The 12,830-nt window shown below is 39.7% G+C and overlaps 1 protein-coding gene across 5 annotated transcripts in view; it reads left to right on the plus strand.

The window, feature by feature from the left end:
- Positions 1-12,830, plus strand: part of nkain2 (sodium/potassium transporting ATPase interacting 2) — a 512,436-nt gene that overhangs the window by 230,938 nt on the left and 268,668 nt on the right. For all 5 annotated transcript variants that reach the window (XR_011954528.1, XR_011954527.1, XM_072555972.1 and 2 more), the window contains exon 3: positions 9,782-9,862. Coding sequence is in view for 3 of the 5 variants with exons in the window: in XM_072555972.1 (XP_072412073.1) it covers positions 9,782-9,862 (81 nt within the window). In the remaining 2 variants the exon portion in view is untranslated. The remainder of the gene's footprint in view (positions 1-9,781; positions 9,863-12,830) is intronic.

Below are 12,830 nucleotides of genomic sequence, written 5' to 3' on the forward strand. Positions count from 1 at the left end.
GTTGGGAATGAGGTTTTCAATTTACTTAGTCATGTTAGTGACTGTTATAAATAAATAATTTTTAGTCATGTCTTGATTTGTTCAGAAAAAATCAGTTACTTCAGTTAAAAAGGTTGAACAGAAAATGGCAAACATCTCCCAAAAATAGTTTTGAAGAGCTTTGTTGGTTTATATTTGTCTGAGCATAGATTTGTGTGAAAATAGTGAAAATCATGGAACTTACATATTAATCCATTACAATTTGCTGAGACATTTGTATCATCGATAGTCACAGGTGAGATGCCGGAAGACTGGAGGTTGGCAAACATAGTGCCACTGTTTAAGAAGGGCGGTAAAGAAAAGCCAGGGAACTATAGACTGGTGGGCCTGACCTCGGTGGTGGACAAGTTGTTGGAGGGAATCCCGAGGGATAGGATGTACATGTATTTGGAAAGGCAAGGACTGATTAGGGATATTCAACATGGCTTTGTGCATGGAAAATCATGTCTCACAAACTTGATTGAGGTTTTTGAAGAAGTAACAAAGAAGATTGATGGGGGCAGAGCAGTAGATGTGATCTATATGGACTTCAGTAAGATGTTCAACAAGGTTCCACATGGGAGACTGATTAGCAAGGTTAGATTTCATAGAATACAGGGAAAAGTAGCCATTTGGATAAAGAACTGACTCAAAGGTAGAAGACAGAGGGTGGTGGTGGAGGGTTGTTTTTCAGACTGGAGGCCTGTGACCAGTGGAGTGCCACAAGGATTGGTGCTGGGTCCTTTACTTTTTGTCATTTACATAAATTATTTGGATGCGAACATAAGAGGTATAGTTAGTAAGTTTGCAGATGACACCAAAATTGGAGGTGTAGTGGACAGCGAAGAGGGTTACCTCAGATTACAACAGGATCTGGACCAGATGGGCCAATGGGCTGAGAAGTGGCAGATGGAGTTTAATTCAGATAAATGCGAGGTGCTGCACTTTGGGAAAGCAAATCTTACCAGGACTTAGACACTTAATGGTAAGGTCCTAGGGAATGTTGCTGAACAAAGAGACCTTGGAGTGCAGGTTCATAGCTCCTTGAAAATGGAGTCGCTGGTAGGTCGGATAGTGAAGAAGGCACTTGGTATGCTTTCCTTTATTGGTCAGAGTATTGAGCACAGGAGTTGGGAGGTCATGTTGCAGCTGTACAGGACATTGGTTAGGCCACTGTTGGAATATTGCGTGCAATTCTGGTCTCCTTCCTATCAGAAAGATGTTGTGAAACTTGAAAGGGTTCAGAAAAGGTTGACAAGGATGTTGCTAGGGTTGGAGGATTTGAGCTAAAGGGAGATGCTGAACAGGCTGGGGCTGTTTTCCCTGGAGTGTTGGAGGCTGCGGGGTGACCTTATAGAGGTTTACAAAATTATGAGGGGCATGGATAGGATAAATAGACAAAGTCTTTTCCCTGGGGTTGGGGGAGTCCAGAACTAGAGGGCATAGGTTTAGGGTGAGAGGGTAAAGATATAAAAGAGACCTAAGGGGCAACTTTTCATGCAAAGGGTGGTATGTGTATGGAACGAGTTGCCAGAAGAAGTGGTGGAGGCTGGTACAATTGCACCATTTTAAAAGGCATCTGGATGGGTATATGAATAGGAAGAGTTTGGAGGGATATGGGCCAGGTGCTGGCAGGTGGGACTAGATTGGGTTGGGGTATCTGGTCGGCTTGGACGGGTTGGACCGAAGAGTCTGTTTACATGCTGTACATCTCTATAACTCTATAATCAGTTAGAATAAATTTTCGTATAAGCCATTCAGCTTCAGAAAACATGAGTGTAGGAAGTCAGTAATTGCAAGAAATCAAATATAAAGTCTCACCGAGAAGAAATTGCAAGAAAGTGTGTGACATGGAGTGCAAGGCCAACAGTATATTTGTTGGAGCTTGAAGGATAAAATTTGCAATGCATCTAAGATATCCGATTAGTGCATAAGTGCTGTATTAACTGCACATATTTGCATCCAAGGTTGTTCAGATTGTTAAATATATTGTTTTTGAACATTTCTTAATGCAGCTGCACCATTGAAATATTACTTTGTGCAGCTCAGAATGACTATTAGATTGGAGGTAACAACTGAAAAAAGGTGTGTTCTTGCCCATTGTGCACAGCAACCTTGCCATCAATGATACCTGTGTCTGTGCATACTGATTTTCCATGAATAGCTACTGAACATGTAAATAATTAATTATACATAGCAATTTCAGATTACATGGAATGTGGATGTTACCTCTGTTACCATACCTTGTATATATTTATGTTCAATAAAGCCTGTTAATATTCACTCACCTGACTGTCTTACATTGTGGAAATGGTAACCAGACCCAAGGAACTGGAAGCAAGTCGCAAGAGACTTCTGATGTGAAATGCAATGGTAATACAAAGCTGCAGGTGAAGAATGAAACTACCCTAGCATCCCAATCATAGAAGTTGGGGAAAGACATGAACTGAAACTCAGCAGTAACAGAAAGCAGGAAGCAAGGAATTTCAAGGCCCACTTAGGCACCATGCCGAGACAGAGAAAAGCTGCATAATGCTGGAAAAGCACAGAAAAATTCCAATGCAAGGAATGTGAGAAATGATAAGTTTAACTCAACCACAGTGAGCATTAATACAGTATCGTAGGCTGGAGGTCTTTACAGAAATGACACAACACCAGGTTATAGTCCAACAGGTTTATTTGCAAGTACTAGCTTTTGGAGCGCCGCTTCTTCATCAGGCAGCAGAAATGGGGAAGGAAACAGCACTCAGAAAATCCACAAGCAGAAATCGGGGGAAGAAGTGAGGGCAATCACAAACTTTTAAAAATTCTGTAAAATCTAAAAACCATTTAATTTTTTATAAATTATTCTGGTAAAATGATGCCCTATATTTGTAAAGTTGACTTTCCTAGACCAGCTGAAGGTCAACATTAATTATGCCTTAGGACACCATTAAAAATTTGAGTCATTCAAAAGGCTTAGCACTTTGACAGGGTTTTTAGCAAGAGTAATGAATAAAATGTCCAGTTTCATATCAATTCACTGATTCTATGCTTGTTTTATTCTTTCCTGGGATTTGCACATTTCTGGCAAAGCAGGCATTTGTTATTTATCACCAATTGCCCTTGAGAAGGTGGTGATGAGGCATCTTCTTGTACTGCTGCAGTTCATCCAAAGTGGATATAACCATGTGTTGTTAAAAGGGGGATTCCAGGATTATAACCCAGTGACAGTGAAAGAACACTAACTGCATTTGCAAAGATGGTATCAATGCACCTTACGGAGGTGCAAATATATTTTTGACACCAAAGTTTGGATATAGTAGTGTTTAACTGCATTTTTCTATATGCCATCTGTTACTGTCAGTTTTATGCAGTAATGATGATGCACCTTGACAGTTTTGGCTTCATTACGATATGTCATTTTCCATCTTGATATTAGGGAATTACGACATGCATTGAATTTTTGAAGCATTGTGTTATCTGTGACTGCTAGACTTGAGCCAGTTCATAGCTAGTTTATCGTTGAACTATGTGGTCACGTTCACTTCATGGATATTTAGTAGCCAAATTAGAATATGATTTAACTGTCCTGTGCTAGGATTTTTATTATATTATGTGGAAATTCACCATGGAATATCTGGTTTAACACCTTTTTCTCAAATTTGCATTTTGAATGAGAGTTACTCATCTATTGACAATATGATGAATATTTGCACAAATACAAAATTAATAATTTATTGAAGCAGTTATTCTATTGAAGCTGGTACCCATGGAAAGCCTTATTTAAATTTTTAAAGTCTGCATGACAGTACAAGATTAGCAGGTGTTTGAGTAAAGAAACAAATTTGATATAAAATGCAAATTACTGACAATGATTATCATCATTTTCCAGAATGGTAATGATTTTTATTTTAATCTGCATTTGTGTGTGAGATATAATAACTAGCATTGCAGCTGAAGGATTTAGGAGTACAGATTTAGAAGATCAAAATGTTACATCTGTAAAGTACCAGTAATTATCCTGTGCCAACATTGTGACATGGCAACATAGGCAAATAAGATTATTTTAGATATGGAGTGAGCAGTTATTTTGCATAGGTCTCAAACAATGACCCAGAAGCTTCACACGTCATCTCACAGACTGAACGTACCTCCTGCTTTTTAAACCAGGACAGCAACATCACCAGGCTCATTGTATCCACTCACTCATACAATCCCCTCTATCTTTTAGGATGTGGTGCCACACAGATGCCAGTAGTAGTTGCTGAGAGAGGACAAGTGCCTATCCCATGAAGAAGATAGTTCTTGCTATCATTGTAGCAGCTATTGATGATGTGGTGGACAATAGTAAGGTTCAACCATTCTAGACGATCATATCTGTATACCTGATTTTCCGAATCACTTTTCCTGCCACACACTGTCTGAGTTGGAAACTGCAGGTGGTGAAATAGCTGCCCATCTACATCTACCCGTATTTCCTATCTTTTAGCTGACTTCTAATCCATGCTGTCAAGCATCCATCAATCACAAACATTTCCAATTTGCCAACCAATCTGCCATTTGGCATCGTATCAAGTGCTTTCTGGAAATCCAAATATACAGCATCCACAGCACTACCCCCGTCACTTTGTCAAAGAACTCAAACAAATTTGTCACACAGGATCTGCCTTCCACAAAGCCACGTTGACTGTCAAGTATTAATTTATTTTCTCTAAATGTACATTTGCTGTATCCTGTAATGTGGCCTCCATCAGTTATCCCCTGATTGCTGTCAAGCTGACAGGTCTGTAGTTTCTGAGTTATCCTTCGCCCCTTTCTTAAACAATGGTGTCACATTTACAATCCTCCAGTCCCTCTAAACTAATCCTGTGTTCAGAGAGACCTGAAAAATTTCTGTCAATGGCTCCACAATTTTCTTCTCAGCTCTCTCAGCAATCTCGAATCTGTCCCATCTGGGCTTGGTGACTTCTCATCCTGGAGTGCTACAAGTTTTTTAGCACCTCTTCTTTTATCTCTCACTGTACTGCTCAGCTGCTGAACACTGACATGCTCAACTAGGCTATTGTCACCATCTTCTAACTTGGTAAAAACAGAAGCAAGGCACTCATATAGTATCTCTGTCATACCCTTTGCTTCAGTGAGCAGCTTATCTTGCTTGTTTCCAATGGGTCCTCCCTCAATCTTTCCGCTGTATGTTTTAGTGCAGACTGCCATCCTTTCCTCATGCTTCCTCCTAGCCTTCCTTATTTCAACCTTAGCCTCAAATGCATTTGAGATATTCTTTCTAAATTCTATTACTATAATTATTCTGGTATGATTCATATGCCACGTTGTCTTCCTTATTTTCTCATCAATATCCTTAGTCATCCAGGGTTCTTTAGTTGTGGATCCTCTATTTATTTCTCATAGATATTTATTTATCATAAATATGTACCTAGCATATACCCTATTTGTCTCTCTTTAGAAAGTCTTCCATTTTTCATCCACTGTTTCATCCACCAAAATGCATTTCAAATCACCCTGCTCTAGTTCATCTTTTAGATCCCTAAATCTGCCTTAACCAGTCTAGAATCTGATAGATTGACTGACTGAATTTCATCCCAAATTAACTTTATATTGAACCTTAATATATTATGATCACTATTTGCCAGATACTTCCCAACTCTGAGGTTCTCCACTTCACCTACCTCATTTCCTCAAATCAGATCCAGCACAACTCCCTCATTGGTAGGACTGAGAATGTACTGTTCCAGAAAGATCTCCACACATTGCTGGAGATAATGATCTGCCACAGGAGTAATTGGTTAATGTTTTTCATTGTATTATGGAACGATTAATTTTTATATGATTTATAATTCTTATGTTTGGTTACTTTTATTTTTGCAACGTGGGCAAGAAAATACTGTGATAGCAAGTGACAGGGTGGAGTAAGATAAGGTGTGGCACACTTGTGGAGTGGTTCGAGTGTTGACTGAACTTTCTGAGGAAGTGGTGGATGAGGGTACAATTACAATCACAACGTTTAAAAGACATTTGGTTGGTTGCATGAATAGGAAAGGTTTGGAGGGATATGGGCCAGGAGCAGGTGGGTAGGACTATTTTAGTTTGGGATTATTTTTGGCATGGACTGGTTTGACTTAAGGGTCAGTTTCACTGCTGTATGACTCTATGCTTATTTTTAATGATAGCAGAATTGATTTTTTTTCATGGACAGCCCAGGTCACAAGGGCTTTGCCAAATACCTACAACTTTTCTCCTCTTTCTGCTTTTGCTCTTCAACATCTCAACATATAGCTGGTTGTATTGTCATGATGGCAAGTGATGCAGCATACTGCAGACCACCAGAATTCTTGATATTTTCTCTGCCATACATTACAGAGCTGCTCCAGAGCCGTACAAGCAGCAGAAGTATGTATCTGTATGGCAATAATCTGCTTGCTCAAATTTTGTCTGATAGCATAGTTTCCATAGTATGTGTGGTGTGCACCTAGGTATCAATTGTGAATTGTTTCTTGCTGAGGGTTTATCCAAATGGGCACTTCACGGATTGAAATTCAACAAATAAAATGTCAACCATCAGCAATTCAGTCAGATGATCTCAGTGAAATCTGCCACCTGCTGCAGCCAGAGCAGCAACTTCAAAGCCCAGCAAGGACAAACTGACCAGTGGCTGTGAAGGTGACTGTGACCATGAAACTTTATCCCCAGAATCTCTGTGGTATAAGGCAGTCAGTATCTCAAGTTAGTCAATAGTATAAAGGAAAATAAAACAAGGCCATATTAAGGATATTAAAGGGACAATAAAGAACCAGGAAATGGTTGCAGAGGAAGTGTAAATGACATAAGCACAGCCATTATCAACTGTTCAAGGGAATTGTCATGGTAGTTAGGACCTGAGTTATTAAACTTAATACCAAGGCTGATAGTTGTCATCAAGGGGCAATATGTGATGTTCAATTATAGTTTGAGTTTAAGCACAGTAATGCTTCCTATTGTTTTTCTCATCAAAGATAGGAATAGCGAAATAAGTTAATATTGATCTGCTAATTGTAATTATTACTACTTTCATATTTATTTATTGTTAATGTATTGTGTTGTAGTTTGTTTTAACCTAATTAAGTTTATTATACTCCATCTGAAGTTTATTAAATCACAAGAAAGCTTGTGATATAACAACAGGTCAGCTTAACACAGCAATATGAGATTTTATTTGACCCTTGGCTGTGAAACATTACCAAATATTGCACAAATGCATCACTTTCACAGGGAGCAGTTAAAAAAGCAAAGTTTATATCTGAGAATAAGGCAAATGTCTGTGTGAAATTTCAAAAAAATTTAGTTAGAGTTCCATATGTTTTTAATACATAATTAATGTCCACAAAATTGTAAGAGTATTTAAATCAATATAATCCTGTTTAAAAAGGGTATTGGAAGCTTATTGTGCCATCATGAGATAGATTTCTCTTTAATAGTGATTATTATTCAAAGTTTGTGAGAAGATTTGTAGCTTGGGTGCTCATTGTTGTGGTTCTGTTCGCCGAGCTGGAAATTTGTGTTGCAGACGTTTCGTCCCCTGTCTAGGTGACATCCTCAGTGCTTGGGAGCCTCCTGTGAAGCACTTCTGTGATGTTTCCTCCAGCATTTATAGTGATTTGTATCTGCCGCTTCCTAGTAGCACTAGAATGCACACTCAGGAACAATGGACTGACAGAAGAGACACAACACACAGTGAGACAAAGTATCGTACCTCTGATAACAAGGAAAAGACAAACACATAACCTCAACACCAAGGAGAGGGAAGCACTAAAATCACTAAGAGACAATAAGAACATAATCATACTACCAGCAGACAAAGGCAGAATGACGGTCATCCTGGACAAAGCCGACTACATCCAAAAAGCGCAACAACTACTTACAGATACCAACACCTACCAAAAGAGGGAGTTTGACCCCATCCCACAGCTCACCAATAGGATAAATAACACACTGAGGAACCTACAAAAAAAACAGACAGATAACCACGTTTGACCTACAAAGAATGAAACCTGAAAGCAACAACACCCCCAGATTCTATGGACTACCTAAAGTGCACAAACCAGACATCCCACTCAGACCCATAGTATCACTACCAGGGACACCATCACACAAACTGGCTAAAGAACTACAGCAGAAACTGAAACACCTGATCAGCAGATCCAGACACTCTATACAATCAACACAGGAATTCTTGGACATCATCAGAAATATGCACATAGACAAGGAAGAAACCATGGTCTCATTCGATCTAACGGCACTGTTCACCTCTATCGACAAAACCCTAGCCAGAGAAACAATCGCCAACCTGCTGGACATACAGAACAGACAACAGGACGTTGAACCTATCAACAAGGACTGCATACTCAAACCTGTGCCTCACAACACACTTCACATTCAGCAACCAAATGTATGAACAAATCAACGGCACACCCATGGGCTCACCCATCTCTTGACTCGTAGCAGAAGCGGTAATGCAAAGATTAGAACAAACAGTCTTACTGCAAATTCAACCCAAACTCTGGGTCAGATATGTGGATGACACCTTTGTAATCATTAAAAACACAGAAATAGAGAACACACACTGGATCATCAACGCCACACTCTCAGGAATCCGATTCACTAGAGAGGAAGAAAAGGACAACCAACTCTCATTCCGAGACATGATAGTACAAAGAACACCTAACGGAGAATTCACCACAAAGGTATACAGGAAAGCCACACACACAGACCAAGTCCTAAACTACGAAAGCAACCACCCCAACACACACAAACGAAGTTGCATCAAGACACTGTTCAAAAGGGCCACAACACACTGCAGCACACCAGAACTGCAAAAAGAGGAAGAAGAACACTTATACAATGTATTCGCCAAAAATGGATACCCCCGCAATTTCATCAACAGATGCCTAAGGGAAAGACAACGGAATGAGGACATGCCACAATCCAAAGGACTAGCCACAGTAACATACATCAAAAACATTTCTGAAATGACAGCCAGCCTACTGCGACCACTAGGACTCATAACAGCACACAAACCAACAGCCACTCTCAGACAACAACTCATCAGGACGAAGGACCCGATACCCAGCATGAGCAAAACCAATGTAGTGTACAAAATCCCATGCAATGACTGCACAAAACACTACATAGGACAAAGAGGAAGACAGCTAATGATCTGCATCCATGAACACCAACTAGCCACGAAATGACACGACCAGCTATCCTTAGTAGCCACACACTCAGATGACAAGCAACATGAATTCGACTGGGACAACACTACCATTATAGGACAAGCCAAATAGAGAACAGCTAGGGAATTCTTAGAGGCATGGCATTCATCCACAGATTCAATCAATAAGCACATCAACTTGGACCAAATATACCGGCCACTGCAGCGGACAGTGGGAACTGACAACTGGAAGCGACAGATACAAATCACTATAATGCCGGAGGAAACATCACAGAAGCGCTTCACAGGAGGCTCCCAAGCACTGAGGATGTCACCTAGACAGGGGACGAAACGTCTGCAACACAAATTCCCAGCTTGGTGAACAGAACCACAACAGTGATTATTATATTTACATCTTGTTATATATACTGTACAAAGTTTTATACATGAAATATTGACAATTAATTCACACAATTATATTTACTTGCATCAATATCTTTATTTTGTTTAAGCTACATCATCTTCAAATCAGTCATTTTACAAAGTGTTTTCCTCTTTTCTTCCTCTTCCCCAAAGTATGCCATCTGGATGGTCCTCTGGGTGACATGGAATGTGTTTGTTATCTGCTTCTACTTGGAGGTTGGAGGCCTTGCAAAGGTAATTTGCCACCTGATGTTCTGAAGCTTTTCACCCTCTAATTCTACAAACTGTTAAGTCAGCCTTGAGTTTTATGAAATATTCCAGATCCTTAGATATTTTTAAAGATAATTATGTCATTTTAAATAGTTTAGCACACTGAGTTTAATCTTCTATAGTAACAAACAAGTGCAATATACTGTAAATTCATTAATTGAGAGAAATCTGCAAGAAAATAGCATTGATTCCAGTGGCACTTGCATCAGCCTTTAAACTATCTTGATTATATGAATCTTGAATGTTTTTCTGCACTAAAGATGTCAGAATTATGTCTTGATTTTCCCTTAAGGGTTGTTATATTCACATGTTAATTATTGCGTTATATAGATGAATAAATGCTATAAGGGAGTGTGAGGTACTGCTGATGGAAACATAAAACAATAATGTGAGATAATGCAGTGTAACTATTTTACCTCAATAATACATGAATTAAAACATAGAATATCAAGGATTTCATAGTTGTGTGCACAGGTGAATTTTCATACGAGTTTGCCTGCCTTTCTCAAGATGAAGGGGTCAATTTGAATGTCAGAGGACAATCTCACTCCAGGTCCAGCTGTTCTTGAAGGCATGGCTAGGGAGCAACTGGCCAAACATGCCTGAAGGTTACCTGCCAGGACATTTCATACACCATTAGTTAAATACCAAGGGAGGCTGAATATGGCCCTTAATTGTCTCACTTGTCTTTGGAAATGAAGAATATCCTTGAGTCTTCCTGTCTGGATCTAACTAGAGGAAGGTGGGAAGACAGCAAAAACAAGGATACAGATTATTGTCTGCTTGTTGATAGATTGGAAAAGGAAAGACAGTTGTGGTACAGTGGTTATATCTATCACTCTGTGCCAGGAGACCTGGGTTCAAGTCCCATCTGCTCCAGAAGTTTTGTCATAACATCTCTCGACCAGTTGATTAAAAATATCTAGATTGGAAATGGGGGAGCTGCAGTAAGACCTGCATGTTCTTGTACACCAGCTGCTGAAAATATATAGGTGTATGCTTTCACAGCGAAAGGAGTTGAGTACAGGAGCAGGGATATCTTGCTGCAGTTGTACAGGGCCCTAGTGAGACCACATTTGAAGTATTGCATGTATTTTTTGGTCTACTTATCTGAGGTAGGATGTCCTGGCTATTGGGGGAGCACCATGCAGACTGATTACCACGGCAGGACTGATGTATGAAGAGATCCTAGATTAGTTAAGACTGACTTCATCAGAATTTAGAAAAATGAGGGGGAACTCATAGGCACAGAAACCGTTCTAACAGGACTAGATTTGGACAATGCAGGAAGGCTAACAATCACAAAATTAGGCAGGAACTGAGGAATGTAGATTGGGCTACCTGTTTGAGGGTAAATCCACATCTAGTATGTGGGAATCTTTTAAAGGCCAGTTCATTAAAGTTCAGGACCAGCATGTTCTTCTGAAAATGAAGGATAAAGATGGCAAAATTTGGAAACCTCAGATGGCAAGAGAAATTGAGAGCTTAGTCAAAAAGAAAACTGAGGCATACGTAAGTTTTAGAAAATTGAAGATGGATAGAGCCCTCGAAGAAAACAAATATAGCAGGAAAGAACTCAAACAAGGAATTAGGAGGGCTAAAACAGGCCATAAAATATCATTGGCAACCAGAATTAAGGAAAATTCTAAAGCATTTTTTATATATACATACATAAGGAGCAAGAGGGTCGCCAGGTAAAGCGTAGATCCACTCAAGAACAAAGGAGGGAATTTATTCCTGCAGAAGGAGGAAGTGGGTGAGATCCTTAATGAATACTTTGCATTGGTGTTCACAAAAGAGAAGAACATGGAGGATGTTGAGTCTCAGGAGTGGTATGTTGATATTCTAGAGCATGTCAATATGAAAAAGGAGGTATTGAACATTTTGAAATGCATTAAGGTAGACATGTCTCCAAGACCTGATTAGATCCATCCCTGAATGCTGAGGGAGGCATTCTAATTGCTGGAGCCTTGTACAAAATCTTTGTATCCTATTTAGTCATAGGAGAGGTCCCAGAGGACTAGAGATCAGCCAACATTGTTCCTTTGTTTAAAAAGGGCAATAGAAATAATCCAGGAAATTGCAGACCCATGAGCCTTATGTCAGTAGTAAGGGAAGTGTAGGAGAACATTTTTTGAAATAGGATTTACTCAAATTTGAAAGAATGTGGACTTATTAGCAATAGGCAGCATGAATTTGTGTGGGGCAGGTTGTATCTCACAAACTTGATTGCGTTTTGTTGAAAATCACACAACACCAGGTTATAGTCCAACAGGTTTAATTGGAAGCACACTAGCTTTCGGAGCGACGCTCCTTCATCAGGTGATTGTCTGATGAAGGAGCATCGCTCCGAAAGATAGTGTGCTTCCAATTAAACCTGTTGGACTATAACCTGGTGTTGTGTGATTTTTAACATTGTACACTCCAGTCCAACACCGGCATCTCCAAATCATGAGTTTTGTTGAGGAAGTGACAAAGATAATTGTTTAAGGCAGGTTGGTAGATATTGTCTGTTTGGATGTTTTAGCAAGGTGTTTGACAAGGCATCTCATGGCAGGCTGATACATGGGACCTGCAATGATCCGGTAAGATGGTTGCAGAACTGGCTTAGACATAAAAGACAGAGAGTAGCAATGGAAGGGTGTTTTTCTGACTGGAGATCTGTGACCAGTGGTGTTCTGCAGTGCTGAGAGCCCCATTGTTGTAATATATAAATATAAATGATTTGAGGAGAATGTAGGTGGTCTGATCAGTAACTTTGCAGATGGCACAAAGATTGGGGGTGATGCATATAGTGAGGAGGATTGCAAGAAGATGCAGCATGACATAGATAAACTGGAGAGTTGGGTGGAGAAATGACAGATGCAGTTTAATCAGAGGTGATGCATTTTGGAAGATCTAATGCAGGAGAGAGTATACAGTAAATGGCAGG

This window comes from Chiloscyllium punctatum, chromosome 3 (assembly GCF_047496795.1).
Source record: "Chiloscyllium punctatum isolate Juve2018m chromosome 3, sChiPun1.3, whole genome shotgun sequence".
In the NCBI taxonomy this organism is placed as follows: Eukaryota; Metazoa; Chordata; class Chondrichthyes; order Orectolobiformes; family Hemiscylliidae; genus Chiloscyllium; species Chiloscyllium punctatum.